At 39.7% G+C, this 24,266-nt stretch overlaps 1 protein-coding gene across 3 annotated transcripts in view; it reads right to left on the bottom strand.

The window, feature by feature from the left end:
* LOC119476573 (MAM domain-containing glycosylphosphatidylinositol anchor protein 1) overlaps positions 1-24,266 on the bottom strand; it is a 208,556-nt gene that overhangs the window by 59,279 nt on the left and 125,011 nt on the right. For all 3 annotated transcript variants that reach the window (XM_037749976.1, XM_037749968.1, XM_037749961.1), the window contains exons 5-8: positions 22,972-23,168; positions 20,589-20,721; positions 3,810-4,079; positions 487-816 (exon numbers count right to left, since the gene is read on the bottom strand). In XM_037749976.1, coding sequence (XP_037605904.1) covers positions 487-816; positions 3,810-4,079; positions 20,589-20,721; positions 22,972-23,168 — 930 coding nt within the window. The remainder of the gene's footprint in view (positions 1-486; positions 817-3,809; positions 4,080-20,588; positions 20,722-22,971; positions 23,169-24,266) is intronic.

A 24,266-nucleotide genomic window follows, 5' to 3' on the forward strand; every position in this document is an offset into this window, starting at 1 on the left:
GTTAACAGAGAAACTGGATAACAGAGACAGACGGAGAATAAAAAGGAAGGAAATAAAATGACATTTACAAGGCTAATTTTATTGGACAATCACAGTTTCAATGCAACATCGGAGCATTAAAAAATTACTGCTCAGTAATTAAGTGCTAACATTATGGTTAACCACACATGAGAAGGCACACACGGACACACAGAGACACAAAGTCCTAAAACAAGTTGACAGTGACTGTGTTCAGGATGTAGTCATCTGAATAATGAATTTCCAGCCTATAATCGCAAATATGCATCTGACTAACCTCTAACTAGTATATTTGCCACCAATTTACCATTTGATGAGATTTATTTATAGCCCATTGGCACATTTGGATTAGTCATTGCTTGTGGTTTGAATACAGAAATATTTATTGGCCCATCAAAGGATTTTGAGTGAACTCACGGAAAGTTGTCTGACAGAGATATAAATAGCAAAAGAAAAGAAAAACCTCACCACTGTTCTGAGAGATGTTGACATCCACACGGAGCTCTTGCACTCTGCCGCCTGGGAAGTTTGCCACGCAGCTGTAGGTAGCCAAGTCTCTGAACTTCATGTCCACAATCTCCAAGCTGCTGGTGCCGGGTGCCATGTCCGGGTCACTGCGCAGCAAGATCAGGCTATCCGAGTTGAAGACAGGTGCGCCGTTCTTGTACCAGGTGTAGTTGACCTTGTCCTGTGGGGTGGCATCGACGTGGCACGACAGCTTGAGGTCCCGACCCATCTGGATGGTCTCGCTGTCCTTGTTGGAGTCTGGCGTAATCTGGAAGGTCAGGTTGCTCATCGCTATGTGAGGTGGTGACGGGGTGAAGAAGAAGAGAGAAGAAAGGGTTAAATAGAGCGGACAGTGTCAGGGATATTTTCTTCTCCATACATAATAATACCTAATCGCTATAATTTTTCACTTTCAGTCTGATAGACATTTTACAATGCAAACTAGCTTGTTATCTACTCATAAATTCACTCACTCATTCAATTCACGTTTAGCAGGTTCTACAAGCAGCCGCTGCCAGCTGTTGAGTAGCAATTCTTTGTATATAGTGAGGACATTACTATCAACAAATAGCACAAATTCATGCATTTGCAAAATGTGTGTAGAAGCATACAAAAAGGGTAAAAAACAAACAAACACATTTTTAACAGATACAAAAGTGTCTTGCTACATTCTTAACACAAAAGCGAACTGGTTATTGTTCACAGGATCCATCCTTTCCACACTTCATTGTCTATGTAAGCGACCGTGTAATGCATTCTGGTAGCGTATTGTTGCGTTTTGAGAGACGGACTGTCACGTTGCCCGCTACTCATTTACATATAGTTGAACTCTAGGCTACTTTATGCAAATCAGGGGCGTCTGGTGCAACTCACCGCCTCCGGAAACTCCTCGAAAACATACTAATCGTTGTCGATCTCAAATGAAGACAGATTCAGCAACTGCATGACTTATTTCTTGCTTAAAATGTTCCAAATGTATGAGTAAGAAGATTTCAAATGAGCCGCCATATTGGTTCCTTTTTGAAAGCTGGGAGCGGCAGCGCATGAGTAAAAATGTTCGTCCAATCAGGTGCCTAGTCCCTTGTGGCAGCCCATCAAGCATCCCATGCTAGAAAGCGAGGCGATCCATCGCGACCAAAAACGCTCATTGCAGCAGCCTTGTGCGCTATCAGAAAGTCCTAACGTGGAAGATGGTGCACTTAAAATCTAGTTAGTTAAATTGATGACTTGGTGCGAATTATGTATGAGTGGTGCTTGATTGAAAATGTGTGTCCTTGTACTGTATGATTATTATACAGTATGTGTTTATTAAGCTCTTACCCTGTACATAACCTTTTTTAGTTTGGAATTCTACTCATATTACGCATATTTATGTCATGCCAATAAAGTTTGTTAAAGCTTGTTGAATATAAATGAAATCTAAATTTCACATAAAGAGATAAAGTAAAGAAATACGTTTCAGGAATGACATCAAAAAGATGGAATTGATATTGCAGTGAGGGTGAGGGATAAGGAGAGATTAAAAAAGCAATTAAAAAGAAAAACGAAGTGGATGGAAGAGGGGAAAGTTGGCTGATACGAGCTTTAAAAGAGTAACCTCCTCTTCAGTTACAAGAAATCCAGTCTGTGGTGTGTAGAGCGCTCATCCATGTCTTCATCTTTTTGTATAATTTTGTATAATAACTTGTTTATGTTATGTATGCAACCACCGTGGAAAAGAATTTCCTCCTTGAGGACAAATAATAAACTATCTATCTATCTATCTGTCTACGGTAATACAGAACGGTAGATGAGTTTGCGACATAGCGTGAGAGGCATAAGGAGGGGGCAGCGTGACAAAAAAAACCAAAGGGGAAAAGGAAATTGAAGAAGAAAGAAAGAGAGAGAGAGAGAGGAAGAAGCAAATTGTGAAGAAGAGAGAGACAAAAGGAGCCAGATACAGAATAAAATAACAGGGGGATGAGGAGGAGGAGGAAGAGGAGGAGGAGGGGGGAAACAAAATCAAGGACAAAGAGTAACTCTCACACTGTCACATTTAATTTTCAGTTTCAAAGGCTGCGTTTCCCCAACAGATTTCCATGTTGAATACAAAACAGCTCTCTGTTTCCTCACTAAGGGGAGAGACAGGCGGCGAAGGAGGAGAGGAGAGCTTGATTTAAACTCCTTTCGAGCTTGTTAACAAGATGCTCGGGTGGAGCCGCGGATACGAAGCAGTGACCATATGTTTAACATGATCCTGTAACTCCACCTGGTTAGTGTGGAGACGGTGTTGTGTGTGTGTGCATCCATGTGCATTCGCAAACTTTGTCGCCTGCCTGCCTGCCTGCAGACTTCTATCGTTAGTGTGTGCGTATGTGTGTGTGTGTGTGTTTCATTCTCCGTCTTGCCACCTGTGCTGGTGTGACGATGCGTTCAGGCCCATTAAGCTAACAGGAGAAACCCATCCAGCATACGTTCTCTACAGTGTTAACTAACAGAAGAGACTGTCGCTAATTGCTTCCACTCCAGTCTAACTAATTGGAGTGAATAAAGATGATTAAAGGGACTAAAAATAGCCGGAGGGGAGGGAGAATGGAAGGCTTCTTGTTTAACGGCAGGGGAATTAGAAAAAGAGCAATCCTTAACCAGCCTATTCTGAGAAGATTCACATCAGTTCTCTCTAATGATGGATCAACCGCTCGCGTGTCACACACCACACATACAGTACAGCACACACACACAAATTAATACATGTTTCACACATTACAGTCGATGAATAAAGCTAGCAAGGACGGGACAGATGGCACTTTTCATTTTCAGTCAGGAAAATAATTTCGGCTTTAAATACTTTTGAAATAGGCATGAACTAAAGTGATGAAAATTAAAAAAAAGAGTCTGTTTGATCAAAGATTTTCAAGAATACCAAGATATTTATCAGGTGTGTGTGCATTTGCATTGTCAAAAATAATATTAATAATAAAAATCTGTCTGTATACTGTCCCCTCGGCTATCAAAAGGAAATAAAAAATAACATATGGCTTGGATTACAAAATAAATAAAGGAATCAAAAATTGCACACATTATTTCTAGTTTCAAAGCTCGTAAATGTGGAACCTACATTGTTGCTGGATGAGTGCAGGATAAATTATGTCAAGTTTGGATCAAGCATTGAGCACCCGAACCAGCAGCCGGGCAAAAATAATGCACACACAGAGTGCATACAACCTCAAAACACCCCCGTTCACCAACAAATCTCCCAACCTCTGTAATCTGGGAAAAAAGACACACACAAATGTGTTACTTACTCCTGACAACGATATTGACGTTCTTGCGAGCGGGGTTGCCCACATTGTTGACAGCCGTGCAGTTGTAGAAACCAGCGTCAGCCGGCGTAACGGCTCGCAAGATCAGCGTTGGGCCTCGAACCTGGGCACTGAGAGGAAGGGGGCTGGGGTAACGCGACCAAATCACAGTGGGGGGCGGGAAACCTGTCATCACCTCGCAGGTTAAGAGCACATCCTGCCCGGGATCCACCACCACCGTGTCGTTCACTGACAGCCGGATCATTGGGGGAGCTGAGACACAGGAGAGGAGGAGAGAAGAAAGGATTACAGTACAGGAAGAGCAAATCACTTTCTCTGTGGTTAGGTGAAAGTTGTTTTTCTTGTGATTTGCAACTGTTGTACAAGATTGGTGGGTTTACTGACACCTAGAGATGTTGTAAATAATGTTAACTGTCTATCTGCGACTGTAAGAGGCTACGTAGATTCAAATGATGGTTTTCTAGTAAGGATTGCAGGATGGTTACAGGATTTTGCATGTAAGTGATGACACTATTGAAAAGTGAGAATGGGTGTTATGTTAATGTTTGTGTGAGCGCATATAATATAATGTAATCTTACAAAGAAAACTGAATTTTCCCAATAACTCCTTGGATATGAGGCTCTGCACCTCAAAAGCAAATTTGATAAATTAAGGGTTTGACATCCTGGTCTTTAAATACCTGATATTCTATCAGCAAGTTACTGTAAATGTTTTTACTTGATATCCGACTCAATCCTTGCTTTGTTGGCCAAAGTAAAAATCTGGAAACCTGTGGTACCTGAGGAGCAGGCATACACTGGTATAAATGAATCTTGAGCAGCAATGAACTCCCAAATGCTCAGAAACACTTATGGATATTTCAAGCGAGGGGAATACAGCTTTCTATAGAGGATCACCACTTCACTGTGGAAAACCCGACCTCCAACCAAATCAGCAAACAACAGTCGTTTATACATTTCTTTTGACTGCAAATGTGATGTAGTGTGTGAAAAAAGTGTGTATTTGTTTCTCACAGAGTGTGTGTGCGCGCCTGTGAACCATTGTGCATTCATGTGAGGGTGTATGAATTTTCAGCCTTTTCTCAGTACATTAATCAGTAAACTAACGGTAGGGCTGTCCCGAATACCATTTTTTGGGCTTTGAAGCTTCGGTGAGTAATATTCGAAGGTATTCGAAGTTTTGATTTGCTTCGCGGCGCAGCAGGCTGACATGTTCTTCTGTCTGTCTCCATCTCCCCCAATTTCAGTGCTGCACTACTGTACACACACGCACCTCTACACAGAACAAACAGCGATATCCGTCTGAGAATAACTAACAATAATTAATGTTGAATATGATTTGTGGGATTAGTCCTTATTTCATGGGCTATTTGGGGATTTATACATTATTATAATATACTTTTATAATAAAAGCAAACAAACTGAAGCATTCGAAATACTGACTTGGAGGTTGATTATCATGGCAATGGTCGAAGCTTCAAAGCTTTCGGGTCAACCCTAACTAAAGGTAATTCATGTCTTGCTCCTATGCTCTCATATCGGCCAAATCTTCCCCAAGCCACTGCGTCGTTTTCCTATGACTGACCTAAGAGGCAAAGTACAGGATGACCCAAAATGCAACTGCAGAGGGGGGGGAAAAAATCCTGTTGCAAGCCAGACAGAGATCGATTGGACCCCAGCAGTTTCAAAATACAGAAAAAGGGCAGAGCAGTGGGAGCGAGGGGCACACACACACACACACACACACACAAACACACGCACACACACACACACACACACACACACACACACACACACACTATAGTGTGTACAGTAGTGTGCAGCTGACGAGGAAAGAGAGAATAAAATACAGGACTGAAGCAGGAAAAGGGCTGAAAGGAAAAAAGGGGTATTTATCATCTAAGAGGAGGTTTGGAGAGAGGAAGGAAAGAAAAACCGCTCCAGTGAAACCAGTAAATGGCATCATACAGTGTGTACTGTCTGCACAATTACCAAATAGAGAGTGGAAATTTTCTCACATCTGTAAGACATCCACTGATATACTGTATACTGTACAGAGGCACTGTTGCAGTTTTAAGCTTTTAATTTAACTTTAAAATCACCACCAGGAGCAGATTGAGTTGTCAGAAAACAACAGTTCATAAATACCAGATGTGCCAGCTGATTAATCAGTTGCAACAATTACAGTCACAGGTTGTTCCTGTACTTTTTAATGAAATACAGTGTAAAATAGTCTGTTTGATTCCACTATAGTGTTGGGTCTCACAGGCTTTCTCTAAATGTCACTGGTGCTTGTGTCAACTGATGAGCGATGTGCATGGGGAAGGTTGTCATGCTCAGCTTTCAGCACAACTGTGGCAGATGACGTGCTATCTCTGTGGCTTATCTAAAGGTTATTAGAAAGTGTTGCATGTGGGTATAATGTATTTTACAGTGCTAAGCTGGTCATATAATGTAAAACTGTGCACTCAGAAAACAAAGCTAACTTACCTAACTTAGTCCTTGTGCTAAAAAAATAACCATCAATCAGATCTATATCCAACTCAACACAAGGCTGGTAGGCTCAAGGACTTGCTTAACTTGCCAGTTTTTGTGATTTTATACACAGAATCAAATGAATATGTGTAATGTGAAAGTTTTTTAGTGACAACACAACATAAAATGATAGCTAGGTTAGTTAACCCAACTCTGCTGACGTTACTCCATGGAAGGTGTTAACGTTGGCGTCTTTTAGCTCGTTTTAGTTTTCGTCGCTTATATAGGCTTATTGTAATGTTATGGTCCAACTGAATTGCCAGCAGCAGCGGTCATTTTCAGAAAACAAGCACTTATAAAAACATTAACGTTAACAGTAACGCTAGCCTGTATGTTCTTTTGTTTCTGAGTTATGCTGCCCGCTAGTGGCCAAAAATCAGATACTGCAGCAGGTTTCTGTTTGGCAAAAGAAAAAAACAACATGGGTATAATGAAAATATAAAAGGTGAATGGTGATCCAATTAAATAGTTTATTATTGATTGTTTTTTTTTTTTTTTTAAACCTTGTCTATTTGTCCGTCTGCGTTTAGCTGCTACAGAATAATATTACCTCTCGCAAGGGTCGGCTGGAAATTGTGGTTTATGTAAAACCACTATATGGTTGTTTAGTTGCACACTTTGCCATGATAATCCCAGGAAAATTGTGTGTGCTGTTAAAAACCTCTTTGTAAAACAAGGCTTTCAATATTGCACTGTTTTATACAGAGCATCAAACAGAGTTTCCCTACGTCCTAATGACTGTAAAACCCCTGTTTCATGTGGTTATATACTGTCTACTTCAATGTAAAACTGAGCACTTTCTAAAGCATTCAAAATGCTCCACATCAGCTAGGAGGCAATCCTATCCGCAACATCTTGTAATAGGTCTTTGCATATCTCGCCACGGGGTGTAAATGGGGTGACAGGAGGCCAACGTTGAGAGAAATGAGCTTGTGACCAAGATGTCACCTGTTTAAATCCCTCGAGTGGCTACAAAAATGTTTTTTTTTGGTGGAGTAATATAGAAAGGTCTCCCCCTCCCTCATCAACTACAGTAAAAACACCCTGAGGCAAAGCAGTCAAGCCTCAGTTTCTCCACTGGAGCTGCTTCACTGGCCACGAGTTACTAATCTGTGCTGGTACTGTTGAGCTCTCTGGTGCGAATTTTGTGTCTGTGTCTGCAACTCTGCCTCGCTGTGTAAGTATTTGGACAAGTTATAGCGGCAAAAAAAAGAAGAAAAACAAGGTCATTGTATTCTGTTTAAAATGTGCTCAGTCAACCTGTCTCTTTGAATTATGTATGTATATTCTATTAAGCTGCCATGTCACACGGGATGATACTGTTTGTTTTTCTATAGCAGCTCTGTAAGACATCGTGCAGCAGGTGATAATGATGCATTACTCTGTTAAGAACACTTTTACAGGGTTGTTTTGGAGATAAAATAAAAGCAAGCAATAACCTTGGCTACTGAACTTGTTTCACAAAATTCTCCAAATTATTCTGTATATTAATTCATTTGCTTGATATATGCTCCATGTTTGGAAAATGTACCCCCTTTGGCACAAAAGCTAAAGAAGACACACACAATAAAGAGCTGGCGCTACAGCGGTAAACACCTACTTTATTTGCCAAAGTGAATTTATTCCAATTCGATGGATGGAGAAAGACGAAAGAGGCTTACATTCTATAATAGGTTTAGATGCTTGTAGAAAATAAACAAATCCAACATCAGAGTCGGAACCAGGTGAGCCTACAGCAACCTGAGTAAAGAATTATCTGCAGCAAAATGTGCTATGTGGTGCCTGGGGAAATAAAAAAAGCCTTGATTGTACACATCCATTTCATCTCTTATGATTATTAACCCTCAAAAATATCATGTCATGATTTAAGTATTTAGTTGCAGAGATGAAGCTCGCCCTTTTTACTTTTGACTTTAGAGATGGAACATTCAAACAGGGCCTAGGATACGGTATTAGTTTGGGTAAAGCTTCTTTTTTATCGTCACAGCAGTCACAAATCACGTGTGCACGTGCGTCCTGACAGATTTTGAGTTTTGGGTCTTGTTTGAGTACCTCTGTAGTCAGCAGATAGGGAGGAAGGTGAAAGGTCAGTTGCTGATCCTTCATGAAAACAGGTGTGAGATGGTCACAGAGACATTTATCCCTCTAAATCCAACTGCCACTTTGAGTTTGATAATCCAGAATAAGAGAGTGATTGTGCATGTGTTTGTAATGTGTATTCGAAATAGTAGGTACTAGAGCTGTCAAAATTAACGCGACTTGCGATTTTTAGGTTGTAGCGGGCTCAGTTTTAAAGCTAGAGTGAAACTACCTCTTGACCTCTGACCTCAAGATCTGTGAATGAAAATGGGTTCTATGGGTACCCACGAGTCTCCCCTTATCAGACATGCCCACTTTATGATAATCACATGCAGTTTTGGAGCAAGTCATAGTCAAGTCAACACATTGACACACTGACAGCTGTTGTTGTCTGTTGGGCTTGAGTTTGCCATGTTATGATTTGAGCATATTTGTTATGCTAAATGCAGTACCTGTGAGGGTTTCTGGACAATATTTGTCATTGTTTTGTGTTAATTGATTTCCAATAATAAATATATACATACATTTGCATAAAGAAAGCATATTTGCCTACTCCTATGTTAATAAGAGTATTAAATACTTGACAAATCTCCCTTTAAGGTAAATTTTGAATAGATAAAAAAAAATCTGTGATTAATTTGCAATTAACTATTTTAATCGATTGACAGCCCTTAGACATGTAGAAATTACATTTCAATGTCTTTTCAACATTTCTGTGATTTTTATTCTTATTAGGATCTATGCATTATGATCGATGCAGAACCTACCATGATCACATTATCCTATAAAGTAATGCACATCAAAACTTCTGTAGCTCATCTTTAATAAATTATCAAATTACCAATACTCAGTGAGATATTTTTTGGAGTATTAATTTATGCATGTTTTAGTAATGCATTATGTATTAAAAGTAATTTGTTATGAAGCTAATGAATAGTCCAAACATGTTTAAATTATGATGCAATGATGCCATTGCAATGTTATTATCACTATTGAGCCATTATGCTAATAACACAATATGAATGAATGCAGCTTCCCTTGAGCAAGTAATTTAGTTATTCATGCAGTATTTAAGCATGAACATGTGTACACTTATTAAAAAGTGTTAATCATATGTTCATCTTTTAAACAAAACATTTGTTTACCATGAAACATATTGAGTTGTCGAACATGCATGCATTTTAAAGGTTTTAAATATTTTTATTTGAGCATTTTGACCCAGGCGGGGTCTTTTAAATGACTCTAGAAGACCAGAAGGATTCAGGCTCTTATGGACCTGAGAGAGAGTTAAACCTCAGTGAGAGTGAGTCGGACCCCACAGAGTACAGGAAGCAATCCATTCCTCTAATAGACTTCATGCAGTACATCCTCTCATCTAATCTCTTTTTTAACAGATTGCAATCGCCGTAATGAAAGAGGTGCACGGAGGCTCAACAAACTAGTTTACCGACGCATGTTTCTACTAATACGAGAACGCGCGCACGCTATGTGCACACACACACACACACACACGCACACACACGCACACACACACACACACACACACACACACAAGCTTGTAAGTCTCTAACATGAGTGACAAAAATGCGCATGCAAAAGCACAGACACTAATGGGACATCTCTTTAGCTAACCTCACTGGTGATGGCTCTTGAGCTGACAAGACATTTCACTGGTGTAACAACTGCAATCAGCACATAAATAGCACTGTCCACTTCTATTGTGTCACAACGCTAGGAATTTAAACCCCTGTAGAGCTTTCTAAGTATTCAACAAACCTCCATGGAAACTGTTTGTCTGTTTGTTCAATACAGTTACAGTGAAATAGAGTATCAGGGCAAATGGGAATACATTAAAGCCCTGCATGTTGTCATAATTCATTATACAGGCATTTTAAGGTCCAATAATCAAAGAATATCTGTATGCTGCTCATGAATATAAAAGATGTGCAAGTCAGGTTTTTTGGACTCTATATTAGCTATAGGTGATATATGTTAAATCTACAGTAGGCAGAATGTTTTTGGCATCATTGGGCAACAATAACCTTTCAGCATATTGTAATTCAAGTGTTCTGAGAAACCGGAGACCGGAGGACACAGAGGCACATGATTGTTTTCAGATTACCTGTCTCATGCACTACTGTCAGGACATTGTGAGCGTTTTATAAAAATAACTTTTTTAATCATATTTGCTCCAATTCTATCCACTGCAGCTTTAATGTTAACTGTTTAAACAAATGTTACAAATTAACAAAATGAATAAACAACCAAACAAATTGAAATTCCCAAAACAGAAAAACTAGAGTTTGAGAAAGTCTGACATGAAGACGAAAAATAAGAGAGAACACTATAGGTGAAGCAAGCAAGGAGGGAGGAACTGAGGATTTGAGAATTATAGCTTCAATTTCCTGGGGATGCGTGGGTGACAGTAACGGTGGGATCAGCCAGCGCTCTTCCCAAAGTAATGGGATTTATGTGCAGCACAGCGGTTTACAACCAGGTAACAAATGCCTCTCTCCGCCACGCTCACACTTTCTCACTCCCTCTCTCGCCTCTTCCCTCTGTCAGTTTGTCACCTCTGTATCTTTAATATCGGCCTTTTTACCTTCCCTTGTCTCTATACCTGGCTCTCACTCTCTCTGCATTTCTTCTTCACTGCATTCTCTCTATGGGTCACTTCTCCCTCACTGCCATGCTGTGTTGCCTGTTTCAGATTTGCAGGATTGAGTTAATCTTTGAGGTAAAGGGAGATGGGTTATTGGGGGGAATAAAAGCTTAAGGGTTTAGATAGAGATGTGTGCTGACAAGTGCTGTATGTATTGTGTTGGGTGTCACCTTTACGTCAGTCAAAAATGTGGTGAGGCGGCCGACTAGCAGCCAAAAGTTTTCTGTTGATCCCTGGTGCCAACAGGAGGAAATGTTCCAGGTGTGATTCGGAAAATGGAGGATTGGTGGTTATTACCTCTATACACACAAAATACCCTGAAGCAAGGAGAGGAGAGAAACCCCAGAGTATTTTTTAAGTGCACTGCACTCCGCCCAACCCAATGCTCTGACCTTGAGGAATTAGTAATGTAAACTAATGTAGTTTATGTTCACTGGAAAATTGCTCTTAAATTTAATTGCATCATGAAATTAAATGGGGCTGTCGTGTTAACGCAAAATTGTTTTAACGCCACTAATTTCTTTAACACATTAATGCAATCAATGTTCCGGAGGTTGTAGCGGGTTCAATCTTAAACCTAGAGTGAAGATACTGGCATCATATGAAACTACAAAACCTAAGGAATCCATTGGTACCAACCATGGAGGCAAAATAATGCTCTAACCTTGCGCTAAATTTTGGCGAGGAAAAACTGGCATGGCCATTTTCAAAGGGGTCCCTTGACCTTTGACCTCAAGATATGTGAATGAAAATGGGTTCTATGGGTACCCACGAGTCTCCCCTTTACAGACATGCCCACTTTATGATAATCACATGCAGTTTTGGGCAAGTCATAGTCAAGTCAGCACACTGACACACTGACAGCTGTTGTTGCCTGTTGGGCTTGAGTTTGCCATAAGAGTTTTAAATTCTTAAAAAATCTCCCTTTAAGGTACATTTTGAACACTTAAAACATGTGTGATTAATCGCGATTAAATATTTTAATCTATTGACAGCCCTAAATAAAACACAAACAATCAAAAAGAACAGAAAGAGAGAGGGAGTTGGAAAAAGACAATAGGCCAGATATTGTTGACATGTCACAGTGAAAGCACAGGTGTAATTAATCATCATTAACAACTGTGATTTTATAACAGGTCAACATGTTTACTGTGAAAAGGGCAAAGAAAACAGAAAACAGAAAAGAAAGAAAGAAATGTTTTCGAAAAAGATATTCTTGACTAGGAGGGAAGAAAGTGTGTGCGCGCATGTTTGTGGTTGTGTGTGTGGTATTTGCCTTTACACTCTTAAAAACTGAGCCATCAGCACGAATGTTTACATCCATAGTGAATGCAATTATGTTTGTTTATCTGGAAACTGATGCACATTATGTGCATAGCAGCTATCCTTAAAGAACTTGCAAGCAATTACTGTAGCTGAAAATAAACACCACAACAAGATGAAAGAAACTACAGATCTGCGTGATTATGTATTTACATACAGGTACTAAAATACAAATAGCCCAACGGGTTGATTCATGCACTAAATGCAATGTAAAGTGGTCAGTTAGAAGACCACAGTGAGAAGTAGTATGTTCAGGTCAGAACAGGTTGAAATATTTTATCAGATGCCAGGACTTGGACTGCATTAGGAAATAGTTTAAGGATGCAGAATGTTGCTACTTTTAATCCCAACACTATAGTTGGTATCAAATATTTGTACAGTGCAGATCATGAATAGCTGTGTTTGCATTCAATTGTCAAGCAGATTTTATGCAAACCTTTGAAATGTGGCAACAAAAGAAAAGCTAATTAGGCGCATTTAAATTAGTTAAATGTTCGCAATGTCAGAATTTATTAGGCAAATTAGTTTCCATAACACATATAGCGCCTCAGCTATTTTTCGACAAAAACTTTTTTTTTTTCGCAATTGAGTACGTTTTTGCGAATTTTGCCGTTTCCATACTGCTTTTCTAATGTGATACCTGAAAATGCGCAAAAGAAATATGTAAATGAAAACACAGCCAGTGTGTGTAATTCAGCACTGCTGAAAAGAGGATGCTCACTCATATAATTAAAGCCATGTGTTTTAAAAACTGGAAAGGTCAAATGAAGAGGGCACAAAACTGAACTTCTGAGATTCTTAAAGCCCCTTCCAGTAACTTCACAAAAAAGTGGTCAAAGCGGCCTTACAAGCAATTTGATTCTGGCCGGTGGTGTGGCTGTATATCCCCACCCTGATCCCCCGACTGGACTGGATTTGAGACTAGTGGAGAAATGTCCAGGTGGAGACGTTTAGGGACTGAACAATGTAATAGTTCCTGTCTGTGGGAGGCCTTTACCTTCATCCATACAGCTCAGACACACATCTGTTGATCATATAACTATTAGGGCTGTCAAAGTTAATGCGACGCTCGTTTCTTTAATACAACTTGCAATTTTTAGGTTGTAGCACGCTCAGTTTTAAAGCTAGAGTGAAGATGAAATTAGAAAATCGACACTCCCATGTTGATAAGAGTATAAAATACTTGACAAATCTCCCTTTAAGGTACATTTTGAACAGATAAAAAATGTGTGATTAATTTGAGATTAACTACGGACAATTATGCATTAATCACGATTAAATATTTTAATCAATAGACAGCCCTAATCACTATATATGATTGTATGGAAATAAAAAAATCTGAAATAGAAACAAAGAGTGTATTTTAACAAGTAAACACACAACAGCTTTAAATAAAATAAACGCTTTTAGATTATGTGTTTTTTTTCTTGTCCCTCTCATTTCTCTATTATTTTTCCTGATTCTCTTCCACATGACCACCCTCTTACGTAGATTACAGCCTCACATAAAACCGACTGCACAGACGTCCTACCACACAGGTTTTACAGTACTAAGGGTTATTGCAGATTGCCCATCGATCCTCAACTTTTCAGGGGGGAATTCATACGCAATAGGATTTGCCACCTATTGATCTCATCATATATATTACACACTTGTACGGCTGTCATATTATTGTGTGAAGGTATATTGTGGTAGGAGTTACAGTAATCAATAAAAGACTGAATCAACTCTCCCTTCGTGCAGATTTACAGTTCGCTCAGAGGTTGTCAACAGCTTTAAATCACGGTGTGTGTATGTGTGTTTGTTTCGTCCAACAGACATGCCACCAACATTATTCAGGAAAAGGAAATTTTTGTATCACTGTTTAACTCTTTTTGTGATTCTGTATTTCGTTCCATTTAAGTCAACAGAACAGGATAAACAAATCTTCAGTGTTTCCAAATTATCCCCTTAATTGACACATAGAGCTGCATGATGAAGAATTTTACAAGTTCATCAAAGGCACAGATCTTAAAAACTGTCAGAAATTGTCCCTCTCATATATATATATATATATATATATATATATATATATATATAACGTTGTCTAAACCTGACAATAACTAATTAATGTGACAGTTCTAAAAAATTCTATTTTGCGTTTCTCCTTTTTTTTCTTCTTTTTTTTGTGTGGAGCAGCTCTTTCATTGCACTATTTCACTACAATGATTATACAAACACGTTTATTGTCGAGACACCTGGCTGTTTTGTGATTAGGGCTGTAGCGGTATAATAACCATCTCAGAAAATATCGCTGTTTCGCGGTATTACACTATTCTTATTATTATTATTAGTAGTAGTATTAGTATTTTTATCAGTTGAAGTGAGCCTTAAAGGAAAGAGAACATAATTATAATAAACAGAATTATAAACCTGATAAAAAAATAGTGTGTAAATATGTACTGTAAGGGATAATGTACAGCGAGCCGGCAACAATGACCGGCTCGCTGTACATTATCCCGTTTATTACATAGCTACTTACTTAAGAAATTAATCATTTGACACAAAAATAGTCCTCCAGAGTCCGACATCAGAACTGCGTCCATAGGAGCGGTCTGCTATAAAGAAATACAGTAACAGACCGTAGAACGCCGTGATTGACCAATCAGAATCAAGTATTCAACAAAGCTGTGCAATAAAATATGATATTTGCTTGAAGCGTGTTAGTTTACATGTTAGCTGCACTATAGCATGTAATTAACTATTGAATGAAAAATAACATCAGCTGTGAGCTTTTAAATTAATGTCCTATGATTATTAACAATTAAAATATACTGTAGGTGTGTGACATCGCAGTCAGACTGCTCCTGTCTGTATCTTTAACTCACACACTCACTTAGTCAGTTTCTTTCAATACCGTAGATCAGCAAATGTACACGGTATGATAACCGCCAACTTTCATACCGCGGTATACCGTGACAACCCTATTAGAGATTTTAATATAATACATAAACCTCCACAGGAGTCCTCTACTAGTGCACATGTAGGGCCAGATTAATATTTTACTTTATGGTACAAATATTTAGCTTCAAATGAACTTGGTAAAATATATGATTGCTCTCTTCTTTCTATCTGTTCTGTTGTAATATTGTCATATTAGCTACTTTGAAAATAAGCAGCCCACTATTGTATGTGCGGTGGTGGTATTCAGGCTTTAGCTAAGGGTGAAAGGGGAAAATGATTTACGTGTTGATGGCTGATGTGATGTGACGATATAAAGAACAAAAACTTTGAAATATACAGCAGTAGTTTGTGAGGCATGACATTGCAACTGATTGGTTTATTTATGACTTTTTAATATTTATTTCTTGCTCATTTTAAACAAACAATATGTGACAAAATCCAAAGTCCCCATTCAGTTATGGTGGAAGTCAATCTAATGCAATCTCCTGTTGTGCTCCATCCCGCCACACGCCCAGGCCTTGTTCCATTACCCCCTCCACCTCTGCGCTACACCACTTTAAATAACATGACAAGCTGCGGAGCATTGGCCCCGTGTTCTTTTTACGAGAGGCAGGGGAAGAGGATTTGGCCGCTGTCAGCAGTTAGTGGAGGGCAGAAGCCCCGTACTCAAATCCCAGCCCGGGATTATGATATAAAAATCAATCAATCCCCGTGTCCCAGCGCGGTGAATCGGCGGCGACGGCGTGACCTAGTTGGATGAATCTAATCTAAGCAGTGACTGACGCCACAAGGACAAAAGGGAGCTCAGCGGGGAATAACAAAATACGCTCATTAGATAAATATTATAGAGGATAAAAAACAAAGCAGCAACTCGCTGTTTGTTTTCCTCTTTGACAATCACTCTATCTCATATGTCCTTCTGTCTGTCTCTCTCTCACTCTTTGCCCTCTGTTTCATCCTCTCTGCTCTCTATTTGTAATTTTATTTATTTTCAGTGTTTCTCCGTCTCTCACTCTTGTTATTTCAGTTATTTTGGAGATCTGAGTTGTGATTTTCTGAGTTAACATCATTATGTTTACACTTTATTTGTCTCCTTTAGCTGGATTCATTTTAAAATCTGTATTACTTTATTCACACTTTGCCTACTCACCTCTTTATATTGGCTCTGAGAGTTGAGATTTAACATTTTTGTGCGTTTACAACATTAATACCAGCTGTTGTGGAAGAAGTACTCAGATCTTTCACTTAACTAAAAGTACAACAGTGTAAAAATACTCAAGTTAAAAGTAAAAGTCCTGCATTCAAAATCTTACTTGAGCAAAAGTACAAAAGTATTAGAATCAAAATATACTAAAAGAATCAAAAGTAAAAGTACTTATTATGCAGAATGGCCCATCTCAGAATACTATATATTATATTATTGGAATATAATTATTGATGCATTACTGTATAGAGTAAATTAATATTGCAGCTGCTCATGGTGTGGCACATCTTAAATACTTAGCTGCTGAGCAGCTTAATCTACAATAATATATCATAAGTTGATTCTAATTATTAAAGCAATATAAAATATGTAAAGTAATAAATTAGTTATCAGATAAATGTAGTGCAGGAGTAGAAAAAAAGGAGTAGAATAAAGTCGCAGAAAATGGAAATACTCAGGTAAAGTTCCTCAAAAATGTACTTCAGTACAGTACTTGAGTAAATGTACTTAGTTGCATTACATCACTGGATACCAGTTCTTCATTTTGGTGGGAAAATGTGAGGTTTAGGGCGAGACATGTTAATGCAGTTGGTAACTGGGGGTTTATGTTAAGAAATATGTCTAAGCAATCACTCCGCCTTCGCCTAATGTCAGCTGGGATCAGCTCCATCCCCCCACGTGACCCCGAATAGGATAAGCAGTTACAGATAATGGATGGATGGATTAATGGATGAATGGATGGATGTCTAAGCAATGGAGAAAAAAACTGTAAAAAAACAATACATTTTATTTTCCTGAAATGCAGCTTCCTCCATCCTCTACTCGGAGTCTGCTCATCCCATTAGTTACCTGAGTTCACACACAGACATACAACCGAACATGCTTCCTTCCTTCTTCCTTTCTGTTATTTCTTCTTTTATCACACACACACACGGACAGACGCAGAAACACACACACACTAAGCAGTGTGTTTTCCGTCGCTCTGTGAGGCTGTGAGGTCCAGACAGATTGGCTGTTCTGGCAAGTCTCTGTGCCCGTATGCCAGCAGCACCAGGCAGACATTTATTGTTATGGTGGCTGTGTTTGTGTGTGTGTGTGTGTGTGTGTGTGTGTGTGTGTGTGTGTGTGTGTGTTGACTGAGCCATGGGGGTACAATTGATCTCAGCCACAGGAGTCCAAGAGGGGACGACAGGAAGACAGAGGGGGTGAGAGTGAAGAACACCTATCACATACAACTGGAGCATTAAGACCGGTTTGTTTTTCTTTCCTACCTGTTGATTTTCAACAACACATTGTGACTGGTTTGTAAAGTAGGACATGTGACAGCTAATGCATTGATTTGAAGGCTAATGAGCCAAACACGATGAATGCATAGTCCTGGTCTTACACCTTTGTATACATTCAAAAGCCATTCGTGTGTTTTATATAAATCAGAGCCATGACACAGTTTGTCAGCCTTAATCTAAAGTCCACACATGTTCTTTTTCATTCCATTTTGGTTTCTCTTTCATCATAATCCACCATTTATCATCTCTGGTCCTATGTGCTGTCTGCTCTAATTGATAGCATATCTCATTCACCTTAGGCTGATTCATTAGCGTCACTTGGTTTTCTGAAGCCGTGTCCATCTGTCACATTCATTCTCAGTCTTTCATTTCCTGCTGTTCCTCGATCTTGTTTGCGACCACTCCTTTCTCCAGCTCAGTCTCTCACGGAGATGCCAGACTCCGTTTCCTCTCCTCTTAACTTTATCACAGAGTTTCTTTTTTTTTATCTTCCCCCACCTTCAGCTCACTTTAGAAGACTCCTGAGAACATTTATCTCTTATCTGAAAGAGGCCTTATTGCCCAATTGATAATCTCTCCTTCAGTGCAAAGTCTGTCAATAAAAAGTAAAAGCAAAAAGTCGTGGAGACTTGTGGTCATCATAAAAACTTAGCAAAACATGAAAACTTGATCTCTTTTCTCTTTAGTGTGTAATGAAACATCAATGCAGTTAAAAAGGTAATGTACTTTTATTTAATTTTTTTTTTTGGTTTCTTACAACTGTATTAAATTAAACATTTATATATGATTTTTTTTTTTATACAAATGAGAGACCAAACCAGTGGGCAACCTCCGGGTCTGAAAAGCGAAACCAGTGCAAAAGTGTCTTAAACCTGCATTCTTTCTAACAGCCAGCAGGGGGCGACTCCTCTGGTTGCAAAAAGAAGTCTGATTGTATAGAAGTCTATGAGAAAATGAGCCTACTTCTCACTTGATTTATTACCTCAGTAAACATTGTACACATGAGTTTATGGTCTCAATCGCTAGTTTCAAGTCTTCTTCAATACAGCATGATGTTCATTTAGGAAATTATGGTCCCATTTAGAGTCAAATAGACCATAAAGCAGGGGATGCTTTAGTCACGGTGAATATGTCCACTTCTTATAAACAGTCTATGGACCAAACTTAAAATTACATCTATAAAGAACACTGTGATGTTAAATGTATGGACCAACCTCTTTGCTGTTTCTGGTTTATTTCAACCTTTGAATATCCACGTAATTGCCTTTTTCTGCATCACTTTCAGAGCTTCTATCATTCCCAGCATGAGAACTGAACAACACAGGACATCAACTGTCCTTTAAACAGATGTGGTTTAGTGCCTTGCTCACAGGCAATTTGATGTTAAAGGAATCATTTTACATTTCAAGAAACCGGCTTATTTTCTTTCTTGCCGACAGCTATCATACAATCATAATATGTAACTTTATAATCAATAAAGTCAGTTACTGAGCTTTAGAGGTGCGAGCAGAGCCAGGCTGTTTCCAGTCCCTTTACCAAGCAAAACTAACAGGCTGCTGGCTATAGCTTCATATTTAACCGAGAGATGTGAGATATCGATCTTCTCATCTAACTCTGGGCAAGACAGTAAATATGTGTATAGTCCTCCAAAATGTCAAGCTATTGCTTTTAGGGAGTATTTATCTTTCATTTTCACCACCAGTCTGGAGATTTAAAGAAGCTATGTTTTGGTGAAAAGGCTGCTTTTTTAACCTAAAGCCTTCTTTCAGTTAAAGCAAGCATCACAACTTTGCTGTATCCACATTTTCAGTGCATATCTACTCAGGCCTTCTGACCGTGAGAAATACGGGATTAAGATAAGAGGCCCTGAACAGTCCTCCTATCTACAAATGGCTCTTGAGCATGTAGGACGCAGGTTTCAGAAAATCTGACAACAAGGACCTTTCAAATGAGTACACTCACGCTACTAAAAAGAATTAAATAGAACTGATAATGGGTTTGAAAAACATTATAAAGCACTTAATTGTCTTGCACGATTTGCCAACATAAATCAGACTGACTGGCATTTAGAAAAAGACGCAAGAAAAATAGAAAATAAACACAATAGAAAAAGCAGGGGGTTTTCCCTTTTGGTATATCAGTCTGACCGGAACAATCGTGACAGGGTTGTCAATGGCAACAATGTTGTCGTAAGTAACAGAGTTGCCGGGCGGTGGCGTGGAGATGGACAGGGCGGTGTAGAGTGAATCGGAGATAACAGGGAGTGTGACAACTGAATTACAGCTGACGGCCCTGAGATGAGCTCTCAGCCACAGAAAAACAAGACAGATGACGCACTGGGAGGCAGGCGAGGAGAAAGAGAGACTGAGGGCAGATCTGAGGGGGAAGTCAAAGGGTAGAGGTAAAACTCAAGGAAGGAGAGAGAGAGAGATTAAAGGAAGTGAGAGGATGAAAGCAGAATACAGCACAAGTAAAGATGGGAGACATTTTTAACAATGAGCGAAAGAGACAGACAGCAAGAGATTCCTGAGCCAGGAGACAACGAGCGTGCAGAGAAAAAGTCAGATGAGATGGGCGAATCAAAGAAAGAGAGAGCAAAAGTCGAGGCAAGAAATTGATAGCGGAGGAGAAAATCTTGGCTTTGTGAAGGCATGTAGTACATGTCTACTCTGAGCACAAGCATTTGTTTGTCTTCAGCGTGTTTTCAAAGAAACAATCAAACAACTTACATGTGGCATTCGTGAGCCTGAAGGTGACCGCCTTGTCTTCGATGTTACACACATTGCGGACGGACACCTGGCACGTATAATCGGCAAAGTCCTTAGGTCTGAGGTTTTTCAGCTTCAGCACCTTGGTCTCACCCTAGATGGGATGAAGCACACATACAACAATATCATGCTAAAATTAGGGCTGTCAATCGATTAAAATATTTAATCACGATGAATCGCAAATGAATCACATGTTTTTTTATCTGTTCAAAATGTACCATAAAGGGAGATTTGTCAAGTATTTAATACTCTTATCAACATGGGAGTGGGAAAATATGCTGCTTTATGCAAATGTATGTATATATTTATTATTGGAAATCAATTAACAACACAAATCAATAACAAGTATTGTCCAGAAACCCTCACAGGTACTGCATTTAACAAAAAGCATATGCTCAAATCAAAACATGGCAAACTCAAGCCCAACAGGCAACAACAGCTGTCAGTGTGTCAGTGTGCTGACTTGACTATGACTTGCCCCAAACTGCATGTGATTATCATAAAGTGGGCATGTCTGTTAAGGGGAGACTCGTGGGTACCCATAGAACACATTTTCATTCACATATCTTGAGGTCAGAGGTCAAGGGACCCCTTTGAAAATAGCCATGCCAGTTTTCCTCACCAAAATTTTGCACAAGTTTGGAGCGTTATATAGCGTCCTTTGCGACAAGCTAGTATGACATGGTTGGTACCAATGGATTCCTTAGGTTTTCTAGTTTCATATGATGCCAGTATCTTCACTTAAAACTGAGCCCGGTACAACTTTCGGAGGATCGATTGCGTTAATGCATTAAAGAAATTAGTGGCGTTAAAACAAATTTGTGTTAACGCGTTAACTTTGACAACAAAAACAACTGACACATATAAACATTAATCTAAAGATAAATCTTAATATGACCACATTTCCATTACATAACACAACATTAGATGAATGAGAAAGCTCAGTCTTTTCTAAACTGGGTTGTAATCTTGTGTAAAAGTCACTTCAATTTTTGATGAGCCGCACTGTGATAAACAGGGTCAGCGACACACTTAGATAAGCACACGCATACACACACAGACACACGCACACACACAAGCACATATTGTATGTCTGACATGCCCTGATTATCAACTGAAGCATCTCAAATCTACATATAGAGTAATATGAATGATGAATTTTGAATGGCTTTCACATGAGACCATTAGGAAAATGAAAGCGATCTGATTGTCAGGGCAAAAATAAAAAGCTAAATCCATCCACCCTCTCCCTGATGTCTCTCGCTACTCCAGCAGCTTCCTCTGGGCCTCTCGTGTAGACAAACGCACTCTCCTGGACACACAGAAGCAGCCACATACTTCTTTCAACATCTCTGATGATCTTTCAGATGAAGACTTTGTGTGTGATGCTGTATAACTGTCTGTCTGCTGCAGTGGGTGATGAGCCAACAGTGTCTTCTAGGCAGCCCCGGGAAGAACTCTGCTGGCTGGCTAATTGAACTCGAGGGGCGCTGCTTTGTGGCTGACTGATGCTTTGATAAGTGGAGAAAAAGGGAGCAGTTGTGCTAACGATTGATAAAAATTCATGCTTTTTGTATTTTTCAAACAGTATGTTTCACTTTTAACGTTACAAGAGGAAAGGTTTATAGGATGAGGACTATGATGTGTTTGGCGAACATGACATAACATCAAATAGCGAGTTTGGCTGGGGTTGATAGACTTCCTCAAACAAAGAGCAGAGCTGCTAATGTAAACCTAACTCTGATATAGCATCCAGAGCCAGCTTCACCACACAGCGGTGAAACACTACACAGACTGTGGATGTCTTATACTTAACAAGGCTTTTTCTAAAGTAACCTGGGCTCAAGCAGGGGTCACAACCACAGTGCTTTAACAGTGTTAATGTCAATCCTTAAGGGGATTGTTTGAGGGTTTTGAAGTGGGGTTGTTTGAAGTACTTATCCATAGTCAGTGTATTACCTACAGTAGATGGCGGTCGGTGCACCCCCAGCTTGGAGAAGCAGACGGGAGTTACCGCACTGAAGCAAAGCAATGTACTGCTGTGGTTGGAAGCGGCAGCAAAGCTTATTTAAGCCATCTAAAAGAAAGGCTCACCTAAATAAATCAATATCCGTTTAAGTGTATGCTATATTTAGAATATTTTCACTGGTTTACCTTGAACACCTGAACTATCCATTTAATGTTAGACAGCAATAGTTGGAAAAAAACTAAATAAAAGGAAGAGAGAGATTTAGAGAGAATAGATTGATGATTTTGTGACGCACTTCTTAAAGAGGAGAGCAAAAAGCGGGGAGTAACGGCAAACCTGGCCGTGCGTCTACGCCGTGCATGTGTTCATGTGTACCTGAGTGTAAAGCGGTTCGTAGATGTCCACTCCGTTGTCCTTGCTCTGTTCGATGAGCATGCTCCCACGTTTCCAGATGAATCGTGCGGGAGGGTTGGAGTTGACGGTGCAGCGCAGGAACACCGTCTTCTCCTGGTAGTAACTGCCACGCACATCGCTGATGGTCTGGTGCACCGTCAGAACAGGTGTGTCAAGGTCTGCGAAACACAGCAAAGGAACAAAGAATAAAAACATAAAAAATGTAGAGTCATGTCTAGCTGCAGAGGGAGAGTATTGGTTATTACACCCCAGAAGCTTGTTCATTAAGGCCTTATTGTGCCACACAGAAATAAAGAGTGAGGAAACCACAGGGTACAGTTTCATAAAAGCCCAAACTCTGCATAGTTAAAATAACCTTCAGTTTGTGTGATGTCGTCGCATTTTCAGTGCAAAACATTGGCAATATTATGTGTGGCAGGGATGGGATTTGGTAACTGGGACACAACTGTAAATAAGGGCAAACAAGTGCTGTTTGTTGGCTGAATTGCCCACCCACGCTGACCAAAAGCGTCCAAACAGCTGCCTATTGATTATGGCTTCTAACGAGCACAAAATGTCCAAACAATCTGTGTGTTTTGCCATTTCCCTTTCTGGCTGTGACTCTCTCACACACATTTATTTTTTTATATATTTATTCTGCCATTTTTATCTCTTTCCCCCCACTTGCTTCGTTTCCCTGCGCGTTTCCTTCATGGGAGTGTCATCTCCCTTTTCCGCCAGTGGATAGGATTTCAGCTGCTGTCACGAGCGTAGAGGCTGCTCTCCCCTGGTTTCTGCCATCTCTCCAAAAACTCACTGCCACTTTCACTCTTCATCACCATCCCTCTCTCTCTATCCCCTCCTCCTCGCTCCTTGCCTCTATCTCTTACAAGGCAGAGTTGTGTGTGTGTGTGTGTGTGTGTGTAATCCCGATTCTTTGCAGCCCAATTGGAATGTTGCGGACTTCAAACATCATGGAAACAAGTTCTGCCAACAGCAGCCTTTCCCCCCGTTTTCCTGCCTTTCTATTTTACCTCTCTCCTTCCCTTTTTTCTCTTCTCTGCCCCTATCCCTTGCTCCCTTTCTCCTGTGTCAAACCTGCTGCACCCTATCAAGACGGCACAGTGCACGCTTTAGAAAAGGGGTGAGCTTGGAGTGCAGTTACTATGTTCCTTACCTCAGGGGTCCCATGTGATGGAGGAAGGTATTTGTATTTAATATATCTTTGAGACATTTGAGAGAAACAAAGTGTGGATAAGCATGCTTGATTTTTGAGT

The sequence above is a fragment of the Sebastes umbrosus genome, chromosome 2, assembly GCF_015220745.1.
Source record: "Sebastes umbrosus isolate fSebUmb1 chromosome 2, fSebUmb1.pri, whole genome shotgun sequence".
NCBI lineage: Eukaryota > Metazoa > Chordata > Actinopteri > Perciformes > Sebastidae > Sebastes > Sebastes umbrosus.